The sequence below is a fragment of the Chelon labrosus genome, assembly GCF_963514085.1.
Source record: "Chelon labrosus genome assembly, chromosome: 22".
NCBI classification, from domain to species: Eukaryota; Metazoa; Chordata; class Actinopteri; order Mugiliformes; family Mugilidae; genus Chelon; species Chelon labrosus.
This window is the reverse complement of record NC_140355.1, coordinates 87,616-107,258: the sequence shown is the minus strand read 5'-3', so window position 1 is coordinate 107,258 and position 19,643 is coordinate 87,616. Positions and strand designations below refer to the sequence as shown.

The window sequence follows — 19,643 nt, the reverse complement described above, 5'->3', positions numbered from 1 at the left end:
GGAGACAATGAAAAAAATAAATAAATGTAAAACAGTCCTAGAGTTTTTGTTTAAAACAAGAGAGGAGAGAGATTGGTTCTGTTCATATGCATGCACATACTGGATTAAAAAGGAGCATATCCATAGCATTCACTAGAAGCAACAAAGTATTATTTTCTAATAATGCCCAGTCAGTGTTCTTTCTTAGTTGTCCAGTCAGTATAAACAGTTGTAAAGATTGAATTGGACCTTTGGACCTGCATGGTGAGGCATGGTGAGTAAAAGCAGCATGCCCCCCAAGTTACGTGCTAGTTTATAGCAGCTGATATCGTCTCTGCCTTGTGACACCAAAAACAATTTCTCTAAATAAAAGGAAAACCATGTGGGTTAAGTCTTAAAACTTACAAGCTCTTTGATCAAGCTTTAATGTGGACTATTTACCTCTGCTTCTTGAGGAAAGACTCCCATACTGTCTGATCAAGAGGTAGGTAATTAAGAAGGATCTGAAAAAAAGTCACATGAGTCACTGACACAAACTAGAACAACAACTTCATAAAAAGCTATATATAGACACATATATAGGCTATATATTGTTTGACTTCCTTCAAAGCAGGAAACACTATTTTACACAAAAATCACGTCTTTATCAAGTCCCCTGATATCTCCACGGATGCTGGTAATTTTGTCACAGATTGGTGATTTAAGACAGCAGGATCTGTAGACCCTCTCTCTGTCCATCTCTGTCTGACAAGTTAACTGTCTAGGGTACACAGGGTACACAGGAATTGAGCAACATTTGTGCAATATCCGAAAAGAGTCCAGACATCTGCATGTCTAAGACATCTCCATGTCTGCAGTAAAACCCCTCTACTGTGTCACAGCACAATAACACAGTAATAGCTCTATCATTTTCAACACTACTTTTCAAATTTGCTCCAACATCTGGTTGCTGAAAATTTTTATTTCGTATTTATGCAATGTGGACTGAATGAAAACTGAAGTGCCTTAGTGATTTCCTGATTGGATTGTTTGATTTTCATTGGTTAGTTTCATACATTTGGCAGATCTACGAAGCATGCGCTACAGTGTTGCTTTTTTTCCAACCAAATAAACAATGTCAACCACAAAAGCAGTGCCACCACTGACTGTGACTACGCTGAAAGACATTACTTCTTCCATCGCCCAGAATGCAACACAATTGTAAGTTATAATAGTATATCCAAGCTTATCTGTCAGTACAAAATCCTATCAGTCACAAATGTAACAATGTCATCGGGCCAGAGGCACGGTACACCCTGGACAGGTCGCCAATCTATTGCAGGGCTAACACAGAGAGAACCATTCACACTCACATGCACACCTATGGCCAATTTAGAATCACCAGTTAACTTAACGAGCAAGTCTTTGGACGGTGGGAGGAAGCTGGAGAACCCGGAGAGAACCCACTCAGACACAAGGAGAACATGCAAACTCCCATGGATTTGAACCCAGAACCTTCTTGCTGTGATGCATCATTTGTCAATCCCATCAGTGCAAACCACCATGCCACTGTGCCGCTACATTCATTAAATGCAAACAAGTTTATATCACATTTTTACGATGCAGGTTTTGAGAATTCGAATCTGGAGCATATCTCAAGGAAATGACAAAAGGTTTGGCATAGTAATACTAAAATGTTCTTAAATCAGGCCTGATGTATCATCCACAAAAGGATACAAAAGCAGTCTGAGGAAGAGCAACTTACTTTCCAGCAAAGCGATCGTATGCCTCCTTCAAATGGGATTCCTGACATGAAAAAAGCAAACAAAACATGGTCAAATAAAGCATATTAGGAAATCCTCCTGTGATAACTTTACTAACATAAAAAAAAATCAACAGTGAAAATTACCACTGAAGCACAGCTCCCTCAATGTCTTCAAGTTTATTTTTTCGTCACTCAAGGCTACTTTGAACTCCTGTATTCTGAAACAAGAATGTGACTTTAGTACTTTCATTTTGATATCAGTGCTCACTGACAACACGACACTTGTAACAATATGAACATAATATGAAAGTATAACATGTCAATAGATGGTCTATCACTAAAGATGTGATATCTGACATATACCTTGTAATCCTTAGCCATCATAAGGAAATAGAGCTGTGTAGTGGGTTAGATTTTAAAGATTCAGAGTCAACTTCTTCGCTGTGGTTCTCCACGATTCTCAACTGAGATTTTTTAAGAGACAGGGTCAAAACAGGTCACCTGCTAATTTCACTGTAATTGCCAGTTATTTAAAACTTTGTATTGATATTTTTATTCAAGCATTTTCCCAAAATGATATAATTTATGTTATAAAATCTATGAATTAGGGCTGGATGATATATTGATATAAAAAATATATCGATATATTTTTTAATATGATATGGAATTAGACAGTATCGCATATATCGATATTAGGGATGCAAGCAATTAACCGATTATCGATTAATTGTCGATAAGAAATTACTCGATTAAAATTAATTAACTGCAATTAAATGCAATGACGCCAGACGTTCTTGACGCACACGCGGGAACACAAGCGAAGCAGGGCTCTGACGACAACAACAGACAAACGAGAAGCGGTACACTGACAGGATGAAGAGGGCAAAACAGAGTGCAGTATGGAGCCACTTTAAGTTGGTCAATGACGACAACGACGCCAAATGCACAATATGTGGAAGTATTTTAAAGTACAACAACTCCACAACTTTGTTAAATTACCACCATATGTCACATTTAGCCGTGCTACAAACAGCGAGTGGTTCTCAGTCTTCAATCGCCACAGCGTTGGGACGCATTTCCCAGTTTAAGGGGCATTATAAATACTGCGAATAGTCCACGTGACACCTTATTTACTTTTCAGAATTTATTAGGGCCTGAGCAACGAAGTGCAGGGGCCCAACGGGGCCATGCAACGGAGTTGCAAGGACCCTATTGTTTTCGTACTGTTTCTTTTTATTATTATTACTCTTCTTTGGTGTCTTTTTAAAATTCTAAGCATGTCTAAACATGCACGAAAAGTCCTGAAAATTTGCAGAAAAATTTGTTTGCCCGAAAACTTCAATATATAAGGGCCTTGAGCACGGGCGTGGCAAAATGGCTCTGTAGCGCCATCTACGGACCAGCCCCTGAAGCCCGTTGCGTCTAAAAATCTGGAAACATGTTACATATATGTAACATCCCAGGACGCACAAAAAAGCCAATTGGAGCCATATTCTAAACCCAACAGGAAGTCTGTTATTTTGATAAAACAGTGAAAGTTCGAAAAAAGTTTTTTTGGTAGAGTGTGTAAATCAGGTATTAAACCTTATCGGATTGACTTCAAAATTTGGAACTAGGTAGTCGAAAGATAGATAAAAACATTTGTTTATTGACTTTTCATTGAAGTGGCGTGGGTGTTCTGACCCCTCAAAGTTTCATGACGCGCCATGAAACAGGAAGCGCTTTAATTCAGTCCAAAGTGCATCAAACTTTACAGTATTGTTAATGGTCCCTAACTGCACACAATATGTCAATATTCATACAATTATTGTAGCGCCACCTATTATGAACAGGAAATGTCTGATTTTGGAGCGTATTGCTAATGTGACCTGCTGTTCCTGTCAGGGTGATTGGATTCTCTTCAGATTTTGTCAGGACAGACTTATGGCCTTCATGATCACTCACTGCGAAAATTGTGAGTTTTCGTTAAACTTTGCGCCTGTTCTGGTTGTAAAACTGAAATGGTTTACTGTTTTACTGATTCCATCATCATTTCAGGTAGTGTGCTACTTTGTCCAGCAGATGGAACCATAGCATTTCTCTCTGGTGGCTGAATATCTGTGAGTGTGCTTGTGAAGCTGTAACATACTTTGATACCACAGAGAGAATAATTATACAATTGTTTGTTGATGCCACAGAGAGAATACATTCAAAACAGCCAAGACTTTCACTGTCTTACTGATTCCATCATCATTTCAAGTAGGGTGCTACTTTGTCCAGCAGATGGAGCCATAGCATTTATCTCTGGTGGCTGTCTGTCTGTATGTATGTGAAGCTGTTTTAACATACATTGATGCCACATAGAGAATAATTATACAATTATTGTAGCGCCACCTATTGAGAACAGCAAATCTCTTATTTTGTAGTGTGACCTGCTGTTACTGTCAGTGATTGGATTCACTTCAAATGTTGACAGTCCAGCAGATGGAGACAAAGCATTTCTCTCTGGTGGCTGTCTGTGAGTGTATGTGTGTGAGAGAAACTGTTTTAACATACTTTGATGCCACAGAGAGAATACATTCAAAACAGCCAAGACTTACAGCTGTCACAGATGATTTGCTCTGTAAAACATTGATTTGCACAGACTGTGCATCGTGCCACGGTGCATTGTTACTCCAGTGTATCCCCCGAGAACTGCGGTGACCCCGTCCTTGCCGGTCCCCGACGGGCGTGGAGTGCGGGGGCCCGTTCAACGCTGCTCGCAGCTTTAATTTTATTTATTTTTATTATTCTGCCAAGAGACAGTGCACTAATTTATTTTCATGTTAAAGTAGCCTACAATGTATTGTATTCTTCTATTCAGGAATGTATTTTTTTTATGCTGCTGCTATTAATGTTTCCAATGTTGCAGATGAGAAGCGAGAATTTATTTTCATGTTAAGTAGTCTGTGTAATATTTTGATATTTTCTATTTAGAATATGTTTGATATGCTACCAAAATGTTATTCACTGCCCTCAAGTGAGCCCAGAATAAATCTTTAAGGAATATGATTGGCATTTTTTCTTTATATCATAAGGAAGATAGCATTTTATGTTACGTATACAGTAGACAGAACCTATTCAGAGGGAAATTCAGCTTCTCAGAAAAATTGCAGCTTATCAATTAATCGATCATCGATCGATAAGATGAAACAACTATCGATTAATGAATTACTCGATAATTCGCATCCCTAATCGATATAGCTCAAATTTGCGCTGTGATCCTTGCTCCAGGCAAGCTGCTGACACGGAGCTCTCTGCACTGCTCCCCGCACCCCTGTGAGAGACATTCACCAAGAGACTGCACCTTTAAGGGAGTGAGGGTTTTCGAGGTATCAGTTCTGTGTTTACGTTGTGTGGCAGTTTTCACCTCACTTGCTGTACAGTATTTTGAATAAAATGGAGAGTAAAGTTGACTCGACGCATCTCCGTCTCTTGTCTCGTCACTTTTTGCACTCCACATTGGTGACCCCGAAGCGAGGGCGTTAGCTTTGGAGGCAGACAGGATTTTCCTCGCCAACCGGCAGCAGTTCGTCCATGCGCTGCTACCTCTCCCCCAGCACACGTCTGCCCCACCCCCGCCCCCGGAGGACGACCCGGACACCGCGACTGCTGTGACGGCCCGTTGACAGCGTGAGGATGGGTGGTGTTACAACCATTCCAGGTTTGGGGCCAAGACCAAGCAGTGTGGCAAGCCATGCAGTTTTGGAGTCCAGGGAAAAGTCAGGGCCGGCGCTCATTAGCAGCTATGGGCGCTGGCCATGACTGCAAACTGTTGTTCATCACTGACTGTCTGGCCGGCGGCTGCTGGTCGATTGTGGGGCTCAGCACAGCATCCTGCCGGTGAAGCCTGTGGACACCATGGCTGGCGGGCATGACCCCCCGATGGACGCTGCCAACGGCACACCCATTCGTACCTATGGCACGAGGTATGTGGAAGTGTGTTTCAGTGGGCAGCGTTTCGGCTGGGACTTTGTCATGGCCGCCGTGTCTACGCCGCTCCTGGAAGCGGATTTCCTCTGCGCTTACACACTGTTGGTGGATGTTACGAACTGCCGCTTGATCCACGCTCTCTCTTTTGCTTCGTACCCCTGCACGCTGGGAGGGGTGGGGGTGCTTTGTCTGTCGAACACGCTTGCCACCAGGGACCGATATCAACGCCTGCTCGCCAAGTTCCCTGACCTCACCAAATCGGCGGTGGCTAAACATGGCGTGGAGCACTACTTCGCCACGGTTGCCTCACCAGTCTATGCACGAGCCCGGCGCCTCGACTCTGCCAAGCTCGCGATCGCCAGGGAGGAGTTCACCACCATGGAGCATCTCGGCATCGTGCGCTGCTCCAACAGTCCGTGGGCCTCCCCCCTGGACATGGTGACCAAGGCTGATGGTGGGTGGTGCCCCTGTGGTGATTTCCGTCACCTGAAATATGCCACCACCCCCGACCGATACCCGGTGCCGCACATACAGAACTTCTCTGCCCACCTGGCTGGTGCCACCATCTTTTCGAAGGTGGACCTGGTGCACGGTTACCACCAGGTGCCTGTCCACCCGCAGTATGTCCCCAAGACAGCAGTCATCACACCCTTTGGCCTTTTCGAATTTGAGCAGTGGGTGGGCGGAGCCTGGCAGCCGCTGGCCTTTTTCAGCAGGAAGTTCCGTGACAACGAGAGGAAATACAGTGCCTTCGACAGAGAGCTCCTGGGTCTTTTCCTCACCACCCGTCATTTCTGTTTCCTGTTGGAGGGCCGGAGGTTCACGGCTTTCATCGACCACAAGCCGCTGACGTTCGCCATGGCCAAGTCTTTGGAGCCATGGTCTGGTCGACAGCAGTGTCAGCTCTCTGCCATCTCCGAGTACACCACTGACATTCAGCATGTGGCTGGCAAAGACAATTTCGTCGCCGACTGCTCTCCCGGGCGGTCACTGGGTCCATCCACTTGGGCCTCGACTACGCAGCCATGGCAGCGCATCAGACCGCGGATTCGGAGGTGCAGGTCTACAGGATGGCCCCCACGGTGCTGCTCATGGAAGATGTGGTGTTTGACACGGCCAACACTACACTACTCTGCAACGTCTCCACTGGCCCACCACGCCCCACGATACCTGCTGGCTGGTTGCGGCATCCACGGCCGTCACCACCTGGGGATGAAGGCCTCTACCAAGCTGCCGTTCATTATGGCTTGGGTGGCCCGTTTCGGCACACCGTCTGACTTTCTACTCGGACCGAGGTCCGCAGTTCACGTCAGAGCTTTGGACTGCAATCGCCGAGGTACTGGGGGTGAAGGTCCACCATACCACAGCCTATAACCCACAGAGCAACAGACTTTGCCAGCGGTTTCATCGTGACATGAAGGCTGCACTCAGGGCCAGCCTTACGGGCAGCGACTGGGCCGACCGCCTCCCATGGGTTATGCTTGGCCGCCCCCAAGGAAGATCTTCAGGCCTCATCGGCCGAGCTAGTGCACGGCCAGCCTCTGCGCATCCCGGGGGAGTTTCTTCCATATGCCACGGCCCCGTGGTCGGTTGCCTCCCATTGTGCTGTGTCCCGGGACACTGCCAAAGCTTTCGCTCCCATTCCAACGTCTCACCATGGCCTCCCCCAGTCCTACGTTCCCAAGGATTTACCGTCAGCCAAGTATGTCTTCATCCGCCACAATGGCCATCGTTCACCGCTGCGGCCCCCCTACGATGGGCCCTTCCGTGTCCTGGTGGGGGGGGGGGGGGGGGGGGTCTAAGAACTTCGTTGTGGATATGGGGGGCAGGCCCGAGCGGGTGGCTATAGACTGTCTCAAGCCTGCTCATGTGGATATTGGAGAACTGCTTCAGCTGGCCCAGCCCCTGCGGCAAGGGCGCCCCTCCTGCGGCAGCCTCGACCCCTGCCCCTGCCCCCTGCCCCTGCTCAGGCTTCGGCCCAAGCCCCTGCTCTGGCTTTGGCCCAAGCCCCTGCCCAAGGCCCTGTCCTACCCTTTACCCTACTTTTGGTCCCTTAAAAAGTGGAAGGCACATATACAAACTGTTGTAATTCCTACACCGTTCACCTAATTTGGATGTAAATACCCTCAAATTAAAGATGAAAGTCTGCAGTTAAAGCACATCTTGTTCGTTTCATTTCAAATCCATTGTGGTGGTGTATAGAGCCAAAAAGATTACAATTGTGTCGATGTCCCATCATTTATGGACCTCACTGTATGCAGAGGTTGCGCTAAACTTTTTCGTTGTCTGTCATTTTGACTGACAGGGTCATAAAAATCCCGTCATAATCTATTTTTGCCCGTCACTTTAGTTTTTCTAAATGATAATAATGCAATTCAATAGTATTTTTCATTAAAATTTCATTAACTTTAAGTACTTTTTCAGTATTGACAGTATTGACTTAAAAAAGTTTGGGCTGTCGATACGTCTTGTCTGTACTCGGACCGGGACTGCTAGCGCTAACAGCTCTTAGATGGCACCGTAGGGTTGAAGTGCTTCGGTGGTATGCAAAATCTTTTATTTTGCACAATTTGCACAAAAAATCATCAGTCCTGGAAACGTGTTTTCATCCAATTCCTCCATTTTGGTAGCCGTTAGCTGCATAGACATATACATATATACATATATATTGTATATATGTCTCTGGTTAGCCGAGCTCTGACATGTACATCAGTATAATTGATGACTGTACCAGGAAATCGTGCACTGATAAAAGTTACGCGATGTTTAGAATGCAAATAGCGATTAGAGACAAGAGCCAATTAATAACGTCACTCAGCAGCAAGTGGTCAGGGGTGTGAATCGCAATCTGTCAAAATGACAGATGGCCTTCACATTTTTCAGTCACAGTTTTAAAAAAACGGTCAATGACAGGAGTCATATGTAGGGAGTGCCATAAACAAGTTACAGCCAGGGGTGAAAGCACTACAAATCTTTTTACCACCTAAAACAGTGGCACAAACTGCAGTATGAAGTGTGTGAGAAACTGTGCGCTGCAGAAGCCCCAGTCGCAAGCATCCACAACCTGAAAAAGCTCCATATTGGGACATATATCTTATATCGATATTCAGACCTAAATATATCCAGACAGGGGCGTAGCACCAAATTCTGGGCCCTGTACACTCTTAATGTCAGTGGGCCCCTATCCATGCCAGTGCACGAAGTGTGCGAGCAAAGAAAAATGAAATTTGGGGCATTTATTTATAAATAAACAAGCATAAGTACGATTTTAAGCTAAAATCAGATCAGATTATATTGATGACTGGTTCTTTCATTCAACACCTGAATTGATGCATTTGGCCTACTTGTGCTCAAACATCTATAAACATTAGGCTACATCTGGTTTGTGTACTAACATTTTGATCCATGACACGTTTTGATTTAAAAACATTTATTGTTGAACAGGAGCCAACAACTGTACATAGAGAATCAAATCAAATAAACTATCTAATTTTTCTCTGGACTCTGGACAACGACAACGTTAATTGGATGCAGTTACACACAAACTACAAACTCGGTTCACCTTTGGAAAGAAAGCAGTTAACAGTTGCTTCCCCTCATTCTGCCCTTTTTCTTTTTATTTCCGCTCTTTCTTTTTCTGGTACCCCGATTTGTGTTTTTTGGGCGGCATGATGACAGCTAGCCTCCAGGTCATTCAGTCTGGGCTCACTGATGTACTTGTCGCAGGCCGCTGTCTATGGGCGGACTAAACCATTTTGCGTCTGCAAGAGGGGGCCCCCAGAATGTCCAATATGTTGGGAGGGCTGTGACACAAAGTTCATTCTCTCAGTTGATGTTATAAATATATTTGAAATACATTATGACACCAATTAATTGGAGGGCCCAATTAATTCAAAAAACCAAAAAAATAAATAAATAAAAAAATTTCAGGATTTTCATAGGCCCTCTCCCTACTCAGGCCCTGGGGTAGTCAGGTCCCTTTTTCCCCCCACTACCACGCCCATGTATCGGGATATGACTTTTGGTCCACATCACCCAGCCCTACTACGAATGCAAATAATATTTTCTCAAATGATATCATACACTGTATACCTACTTAGAAAAAGTGTTTTTTTTCCAATGTATTCCACCATTAATTAGGGATGAGTAGGTGCTGATTTCAATTGGAAATGTGACATTTTGCAGCTTAATGGAAATATGTACGTGTATTAACATGTACATATTTCCATTAAGCTGCAGATATTTTTATTTTTTTTTAAAATTGATTGGTCTATTTTTGTTCGATTAGTCAATAAATGGTCTACTGATATGTTCGATGAACTACTAAACAATTTAATAATTTAATAATGGCTAAAAATCTTATTTAAAAATAATCATAGTCACACGTTTAAACATGAAATATTTGCATATGAATCCATTTAAAAGTTTAACTTTTAATTCTCCAGAAGGCTCAGACAACTTCATTGTCTCAAAGAACGCTACAGGAAATCCTTCCTGCCCCAAGCTATCAGTCTGTACAACTCCTCATGTGTGTGTGACAGATGACTCTCTGGACTTTTGTTTTTCTTTCACATTTGCACATGCTTGTTTGGTTATTGGTTGTAATTTTATTACATTTCATTGCAATCTAATTTAACTTTTTTTTTAATATTCACTTTTAATAGTCACTTATTCACTTAAAATGTTTGTAAATACTGTGTATAGATTTTTGTTCTTTTCTTAGTTCTCTATTTTTTCTTATTGATTTTTAGCTTTTTGTTATATTTATGAATGCCTGTACATTGCTGCTGCAACAGAGAAATTTCCCAGTTTGGGATTAATAAAGAAACTATCTATCTATACTCTTCAACAAAACATTTTCTCCACTCCATTTTGTCACTGATTAGCAGAGACAGTGTTGGATATGATAAACTTAAATGACTGATTTTAATTGTAAATGCTCCTGAAATATTTATTGGAAAAAGATTGCATACACTGACCATGACATGCTGATGCACTGGAAATCAGAGTTGCCATACTAGCCATTAGCTTCTGCTCTAGGGAGTCTATGTTGAGTTTTTGTATGAAGAACAAATGATGATGACACAGCCATAACACAGCCTCTGGTTTCTTTGGATGGCATTACCTTGGCCTCCAGTACTACTGTGAAAAATCTTGGTGTTATATTTGATGAGGATATGTCCTTTAATTCGCACATTTGCAAGTAACCTGAACTACCTTGTTTCACCTGCGTAATCTCCTGTGGAACCAGCTCCCAATTTGGGTTCGGGAGACAGACACCCTCTCTACTTTCAAGGTCAGACTTAAGACTTTCCTTTTTGATCTAGCTTATAGTTGGGGCTGGACTGAACCATCCCTTAGTTATGCTGCAAAAGGCCTAGGCAGCTGGGGGACGACACACTGAGCACATGTCCTCTCATTTCTTTTCTCTGGCACTGAGCTCCTGTCCTCTAATTTCTTATCTAATTTCTTCTCTATTACTAGTCATGCAATTCTGTGCTACTACTGTATAGCATGTAAACTGCCGCATCATCAGATTCTACATGTACGCTTTTAGTCAGGTGTATCTATGGCAAATGTATGCTTATCTCGGTCCTCCTATCCTCTCTCTCTTTCTCTGTCTCTTCCCCGACTGGCCTTAGGTGGTAAAGTGTCTTGAGACAGTTTGTATTGTTATTGACGCTATATAAATAAAATTAATTGAAACTGAAATAACTCTAAGCCACAGAACACCACCTGTTCAGCAATCAACAACACACACTAGTAGTCTACTGACTCTCCTGACTGACAATGTTTTAAGGTCTAGAAGCAGATAGTTCAGGCTCTGTTGAGGTCCTTGCACATAGAGGTTGTGCTCTATTTTTCCCAGGTGTGTAACTCGTTCTCTGTTTAATATTCGACATTCCTGGTGGCAGGAACTGCCATAATTGGGGATGTAAACATTGTAACGGTAAAGAGTACTGACAGAAATAATGGTTATTATTCAGTGGTAAGCTAATCAAAGAATTGACATTTCAGAAATATCTGAATAATCTATTGAAAAAAACAAGAATCATTTATTGCAGCCCACATTGCGCATTCCAAAACATAACTGAAATTCTTATTCAACCATGCTTGGGCCGGTCTATTGGGTACCACCAATTGTATGAGTTCTTGTTGCACCAGACATAATGTCTGAAACCCTGTCAATAAAATTAATCAAGTGGTTTCAACATTACAGACTAGAGCATTCAAAACCAACACAGACTATAACTAACCTGCCTTTAAAACAGAAAAAAAACAAAAACATGATAAACTTCACTATGGTACTGGATTCAGAAATCTAACCCATAATTTGAGGACCATTTATTCAAACGATGTCGGTGATTACAAGGAAAACAATTGTTAAATTAAAAAAAAGAAACCCATTTTTGAAGTAATAATAACTGAACATAACAATAGTGTTTAACTGTAAATAATTCACACTTGTTTTCATCCTTGCTCTGACAGAAACACACTGTCAGCACAAATCGCCAGCTGGATGACGGCTAATTGTTAGCCAGTTAGGGAAGTATGTGTCAGCTGATATGCTATCATGGAGCTAGCGTAGCTTCTCACATAAAACAAAGAGCTGTGTGTAACCGCTTGCAGAGCGCCCTAGAAGCTCGTTGTTTCCGAAAATACATATGTCTTAAGCTTAACAAATCCGATGTAGCATGACCTATAACGTAATGTATGTTTTAGTAACTAACTTGGGTCAAAAACCTAAACCTAGCTTGTGTTTGGCTAGCTGCTCTGTTTTTACTGTTCGCTTCGCATTTAAGTAAATGCTAGTTTTGCGGTTCGGTTTGCTAAATGCTACAACATATGTACAGTTGTTGACGTGCGTCTTACCTCCCATGCAAGGATAGAGTTTTCAGTGTTTCTCACCTGTTTCTGTAGGCAGTAGACATGTCGGGACAAGCAACGATTTAACTGTTTCCAAAGAGGAATGAATGACTGGTCAGAGGGAAGTACTCATATCACTTCCGACTTCGCAAAAACACTATAGGCAGACGGGACACCGCCACTTGGATCCGGAATTGACATTAATTTGTTGGGACTATTGCCGAAACTCATACCTTGCTCATAATTTCTTCTCTTTCTTGTTTAAATTATTTCCTAAATAAAAACAAAATAGACATTTCCAGAATTGTAACAACTGTACAGGTGCTGATAATTTAGTGACACCATTTAGTGATTGCTTGTGTGTTATCAGTTAAGTATACTCAAGTCAGAGTAGTGTTATTGCAGTGGATACTATGTGTCAGTAGTCTGTGCAGAGTGATATACCACTGACGGACTCTAGAAGGCAGAAAAACTTTTAAATAAGTGGCCTCAGCAAACAACTCAGCATGCATGAGGAAAAAGGCAATGAACGAAGGACAGAATGAATGAGTGGGACAGTAGCGGTTTTAGGCACGGGCGAACCGGGCAGTCGCCCGGGGCGGATTTTTTTGATGACAAGGGGGGCAGCACGACCACTTGGGGGGGAAAAAAAGAAAAAAAAATCTGCGCCGCTACATGGTTTTCTATTATCTGTCATATTACTGTGTGGGGAATTGGCAAATTGGCGCCCCCTGCTGCAGCTGCAGACGCCCCTGCTTGCTGAGAAGGTGCCGTGCATAGAAGCTGTGTGAGAGAAAGGGACGGGGGGTCAGTTCATCTCTGGGTCTCTCCCAAACTGAACGGGGGGGGTCCATTATATAAAAGGGCTCAAGTCATTCACACCTCGACTTTCTTCCATATAACGCACATTTCATTCATAATATTAATAAATACATGCATATAATTCCTGCACGTTTTTGTTTTTATGAATTGTGTGAAATGGCCAAATAAAAATAGGTAATACAAAACGATTATGTGGTCACCAAGGTGAATTGGTTTAGTCTTGACTTCTGGTCGTGAGTGAGCTGGGGGATAGGAAATCTGTTGATTGTGGAGTGTCAAATAAACGCAGAGATGGACAGAAAAAGGTCAAAGCCATCAGGTGCCCAGTTTAGGAAAAAAAGAAAAGATAAAGGTATGCTATGTTCTCTCTGATTACAGTATCGATGTCATGAATGAAGGGCTAATGTTAATTGGTGGTATACGTTTGTTAGCCTTTTTGCTATGATGCTTGCAAAGCTTATACAACAGTAATTCGTCTTAACAAACACCAGATCTAATTTCATGCTTTTCAGCAAAACTGTTACAAGTTCAGTTAATTATTTATTTCCATCACATTGGGTCCTGTAATTAGCCAACGGAATTTTCATATCTGTAGGTAGTGTCAAAGATGAACATTTGCCATTTGCTACCGTAGTACTGGTAATTTAAATCACTCTGCCATAGTTTATTGTTGGCCAACACGAATCACAACCTGAAGCACAACATGGATCCTCCTCACTGTAACCTGAGCCAATCACCATGCAGTCTTTTCCACCTGGTATTAGATTAGATTAGATTCAACTTTATTAGGCGTGTTCGACTTCATGCAGATCTGTGCAGATCTGACTTGACGTGATGCATGCTGGGTAGAACAAGTTCATTTTAACCAATCATATTCGAGATCTATGAGCATAACAACCCAGCATGCATCACGTCAAGTCAGATCTGCACAGATCTGCATGAAGTCGAACGAGCCTATTGTCATTACACATGCACATGTACAGAGCAACAAAATGCAGTTTAGCATCTAACCAGAAGTGCAATAGGCAGTAAGTGCACGTGGCATAAATATTATGGTAAATAAGTATGGTACAGGTTGTTTTTACAGCATATGAACAATATTTACAGATCAGAACCTATTTACAGGTGAGACCATATATACAGGTTAATGAGCAAGATATACATAACGACTGAGTGAGGTACTATGAACATATTATACAGATGGATTTGTTTGTTAAATGTGAGTAGACTATAAACAGGAACTAGCATAACATAATTTACAATAGAGGAGATGGCAGATGATAAATTAGGCGATACAAAAACAGATGACATGAGCAACTTACAGTGCAAAAATAAATAATAAGCAGTAGCTATCTAAGTTACTAGACTAGTGCAATATTCGGTACATAGTACTGTGCAAACAGATTGTATAAAGTGAGCATGTGCAAAGTAGTCCAGTAGTGCAGTGGTGATGGTGTAAAAGTCTTTGGTCAGTGAGAGAATGAGGAGTTAAGGGGTGTGAGTGAATTGGTGTGTAGGGGTCAGCAGGGGAGAGTGGGGGCCAGGAGTCAGCGGGAGTTTGAGTTTAATAAGGTCACAGCTCTGGGGAAAAAGCTATTCCTTGGTCCTTGTCCTTGTCCGGAGGCTTCTGAAACGCCTGCCTGAGGGCAGGAGGGAAAATAGTCCATGTGCCAGGTGGGAGGAGTCCTTCAGAATGCTGCGGGCACGACGCAGACAGCGCCTCTTCTGGACGTCCTCAATGGCAGGGAGTGGAGTTCCTGTGATGCACTGGGCAGTTTTCACTACGCGCTGCAGGTGTTTGCGCTCCGCTGCAGAGCAGCTTCCGTACCAGACTGTGACACAGTTGGTTAGGATGCTCTCAATCACGCAGTGGTAGAAGTTCACCAGGATGGCTGAAGACAGATGGTTCTTCTTCAGTGTCCTCAGGAAGAAGAGGCGCTGGTGAGCTTTCTTGACCAGGCTGGAGGTGTTGGTGGTCCAGGACAGGTCCTCTGAGATGTGGGTCTCCAGGAACTTGAAGCTGGAGACACGTTCGACGGCCATTCTGTTCATGTGAATGGGGTCATGCGTGCTTCTTCTCTCCTTCCTGAAGTCCACAATGAGCTCCTTAGTCTTGCTGGTGTTAAGGAACAGGTTATTGTCGGCGCACCATGTGGCCAGGTGCTGTACCTCTTCTCTGTAGGCTGTCTCGTCGTTGTTGGTGATGAGACCAATCACGGTGGTGTCATCTGCGAACTTGATGATGGAGTTGGATCCATGCACAAGTCTGCAGTTGTGGGTGAAGAGGGAGTACAGAAAGGGGCTCAGCACACAGCCTTGTGGCACACCGGTGTTGAGTGTGACAGTGGTGGAGCAGGTGTGGCCTGACCTCACGTGTTGTGGTCTGTTGGTCAGAAAGTCCATGATCCAGTTGCAGAGGGCGGTGTTGGTGCCCAGGGCTCCAAGTTTGGTGATTAACTTGGAGGGGATGACAGTGTTGAATGCTGAGCTGAAGTCAACAAACAGCAATCGTGCATAGGTGTGGTTATTGTCCAGGTGTGAGAGCACAGAGTGCAGAGCTGTGGAGACTGCATCATCTATGCTCCTGTTGCTACGGTAGGCGAACTGGTGTGTTGCCCCGTTCCCGGTATTCACCCCGTTCCTTTGTTTGAAGTGAACTCAGCTTCATTCAGACACACAGCAGCCACTTGATCACACCACACCACTCAGCATCAGAAATCTCTATCATAAACCAGCAGGAAACTTAATTGATTTAAATGTTTGAATTTGACTGAAACTTAGAGGTGCACTTAAAGAATTTGTACTGAAACTACTACTAGTAGAACTGTGAATATAAACTATTGCATTGCAACTGAGAGAATTTTGTGTTACTGTTGTTTTCCTTGATACATTTCAAGTATTTTTTTGTTATAAGAATATTCAATACAATACCGGTAACATCAGTACTGTGTCTTGTGCTTCATTAATCTTCACACAGCTCAACAAGTCAAACCTTACACTAGCTCTAGCCCAGCGTTATCCTAATAATTACATATAGTAGCCTAGCTTATTATTATTATTACTCATATCTATTGTGCATTGTTTAATATGAGTATTCTATTGTAAGTGCTACACTTCAACTCTATTTCGTGACAAAACATAGTTTAACCAGTCATAACTAAAAGTGTGCCAAGCACATAATTTGAGGCAGTAACCAAGGAGCTAATTGTTCCTCCCTGAAAAATTAATATAGCGTCTAATGACAGACATTTAGCATGCAAGGGCATGTTTATTTAAATTTGCAATTCATGGATGTTTTGACTCTGATTTGACTCGGACAGCTTGTGCAGGAAATCAAGAACTTCCCTAACCTGCCATCAACAACCATGAGCCTCCTTGAGCTTATCACTTTTATGCTTGATAAGGCTCTATCAGAGATCTACCCCAACTTTTGGACTGCTCTCAGTATTGCCTCTGCCAGTCACTGTGGCTCAAGCAGAGAGGAGCTTTTCAAAACTGAAGTTGACCAAGTCGTAACTGAGGTCAACCATGTCTCAGGAACGGCTTGCTGGTCTTGCCATCATCAGTATCAATCACTCAATAGTGGAGCAGATTTCATATGATGACATTATTGATGATTTTGCATCAAGGAAGGCCAGAAAGGTCAGATTTAGTTTTAGTTTTCTGTCCTTAGTGCAATAGTGTGATTATTAGATTTTCTTGTGATGGAGGATTTGTGCTATTTGGAATATTCTATATTGTATTTGTATATTATTCGGAGGTGGAGATTGTGCACCTTAAAAAGTGTGTTTCCTGTTGTAATTGCAATAGTTGAATAACTGGATTCTCTTAAGTGTGATATTTAAATGTTCTATTGAAGGATTTGTGCAATTGAGAAATATAAGTTTCTGTTTCACTTATAATAAAACATGGCTGTTGGTGCAAAATTTTGTGTCATTTCTTTTTGCGGGGAGGGGGAGGCGCTCGGAGGGGGTCTCGCCCGGGGAGTAATTCAATGTAGAACCGCCACTGGAGCGGGCTATTATTTGGATATATGCATTTCTTTGCATCTCGGGGCTGATGTACGTAACTAAACTGTACATTAAAGATCCCAAACCAGACACAATTTAAGGCATATAAAACATACTTTGTGCTTGATACATGTTTTACTTCATTTTACATTACATACATTTTCTCCCAGGTCAGATAACCTACACTGAAAATAGAGGCCCAAAGTACCTCAATGCACCTAGAGTTGGACACCCCAGCTTTCTTAGTTTTATCCCAATGCAATGTGGGTCCACATGGTAAAGAAATCAGTAGCATCTAACAGTAACAGTCATCTGCAATACGGTGGCAGCACTGGTTATCAGGTACAGGTATTGCACCACAAATGTAAATGTATTGGACTGCACTTGTGAACTTTTGTATCCAATCAGGTGTACTGCAGTCAATTGTTGGTATTGTTGCAGACATGTATTCAGGCCTGGCATCGTGCCAAAAAGGTATATGATTCATCATCCTCTGCTGTTGTTCTAAACAGGCCAGATTAGTCTTGGCAATTCTACCTATCTTTAAACTAGTTAAAGTCCCACATTACCTATAAAATCCTACTTCTCACCTTCAAGACCATGAACAACCTCACCCCTCAGTAACTCACTGACCTCCTCCACATAAACATTCCCTCCCGCAGGTCATCTTCATACGTCCAACTCACCTTCCTGCTCGCTTGACCACCATGGAGTCCAGAGGTTTCAGTCGCTCAACCCCCCGCCTCTCAAATGCCCTCCTCACAGCATCACACTTCTTTCTACTAGCAAAAAAACTGATGGGATGGGACCCACTACCAACAGATTTTTTTTTTTTTACTAGAACTAAGTTTTTATAGGCTGCCAAACTGAAAAACTGAATGCAGATACCTCCCACCTTCACTAACTGCTAAAAAACATGCACCACTTACAGTCAACTGTCTTACCAAAGATGGACCATATCCTTTACGATATCTATCTATCTATCTATCTATCTATTATTTGATATCCCAGATTTGCCACCTCTGATTGGCACGTAGATAATTGTGTGATAAAACAGAGAGAAAATTGAAAGACATTATTTTGAAATTCTACCTCAGGTGTACTATGATAGTGAAGTGGAATTAGTCTGTGGAAACAAGGAACAACTACCATCATTCTGAAATAAAAAAAAAAATGTCTTGAAGTTTCCTTCAATATTTTAATTAAATAGCATTTACTCAATTAAAACAGACCCTCGCCTAATTTATTATTATAATAGTAAATAAATAATAAATAAACAATGTCAACAATAATTATTCTTTACTCAGTCTTACTTTTTTATTAGATTTTTGTTCATCTATCAATTTGTGATCAATCGTGTGAATATACAGCTCTGGAAAAAATTAAGAGACCACTGTAAAATTATCAGTTTCTCTGATATCACTAATTATAGGTGTGTGTTTGAGCTGTTGGGTGACTTTATGACATTTCTGGTGCTCAGCTTTGTTTGATGCTCTGTGACCATCCATCTTCCTCTTGATCACATTCCAGAGGTTTTTAAATCTGGAGATTGGGCTGATCATGACAGGATTTTCAGCTTGTAGTCCTTCATCCACACCTTCATTGACGTTCATTGAGCGTGGCATGGACTATAGTCCTCAGAGTTGAGGAAGAGTGTCAGAGCAGTAGGAAGCAAGTTTTCTTCCAGGATAACATTGTATGTGGCTTCATTCATGTGTCCTTCGCAAAGACGAATCTGCCCGATTTATACGACTTTAGCCTTGCCCCTAGGAGCCTATTTCGAACCGTTCTCACCATGCACTTTACCCCAGCTGCCACTTGCTATTCTTTTTGTAGAGTGCTTGATGTCATCCTACGCTTGCTGAAAGACATTCAAATTGCTGACAGTCATCCTGGGCAGTGGAAAGATGTTTTCGCCCTCTGCCAGTCTATAGCTTTGTTAATCCCGATGTCTGCTCCTTGAGTTGAAAATTTAAGGATGGAAGCAACCTTATGCTCAGTGTATCCCTCTGCCAGTAAATTCAGAATTGAACACTTTTACTGACTCAAAACTTTTCTTTTCAACTCTTTTGGCATGGTGATAATGATTCCACTTATTTTTGAGGTGCTACTAACACAGTTTTTGCCATCAAGATGGATGCAAGCTGCATCAAAGAGGATAGTGATGGCCACAGCAGTGGTTTTTATACTTTTTCTTGTTTTCTTGGTTCCGGTGATCACCTAATCAGTTCCGCCATTAGGTAGAATGCAGTGTGCTTGTGCTGAAATTC

The 19,643-nt window shown here is 42.4% G+C and overlaps 1 protein-coding gene across 3 annotated transcripts in view; it reads right to left on the bottom strand.

Annotated features, from left to right (window-relative positions):
* The window catches only part of tbc1d13 (TBC1 domain family, member 13), a 37,832-nt gene extending 25,133 nt beyond the window's left edge, over positions 1 to 12,699 (bottom strand). For all 3 annotated transcript variants that reach the window (XM_084571725.1, XM_084571727.1, XM_084571726.1), the window contains exons 1-4: positions 12,584 to 12,699; positions 1,868 to 1,941; positions 1,724 to 1,764; positions 421 to 482 (exon numbers count right to left, since the gene is read on the bottom strand). In XM_084571725.1, coding sequence (XP_084427851.1) covers positions 421 to 482; positions 1,724 to 1,764; positions 1,868 to 1,941; positions 12,584 to 12,606 — 200 coding nt within the window. In that variant the 5' untranslated portion in view covers positions 12,607 to 12,699. The remainder of the gene's footprint in view (positions 1 to 420; positions 483 to 1,723; positions 1,765 to 1,867; positions 1,942 to 12,583) is intronic.
* Between the last annotated feature and the right edge of the window lie 6,944 nt (positions 12,700 to 19,643).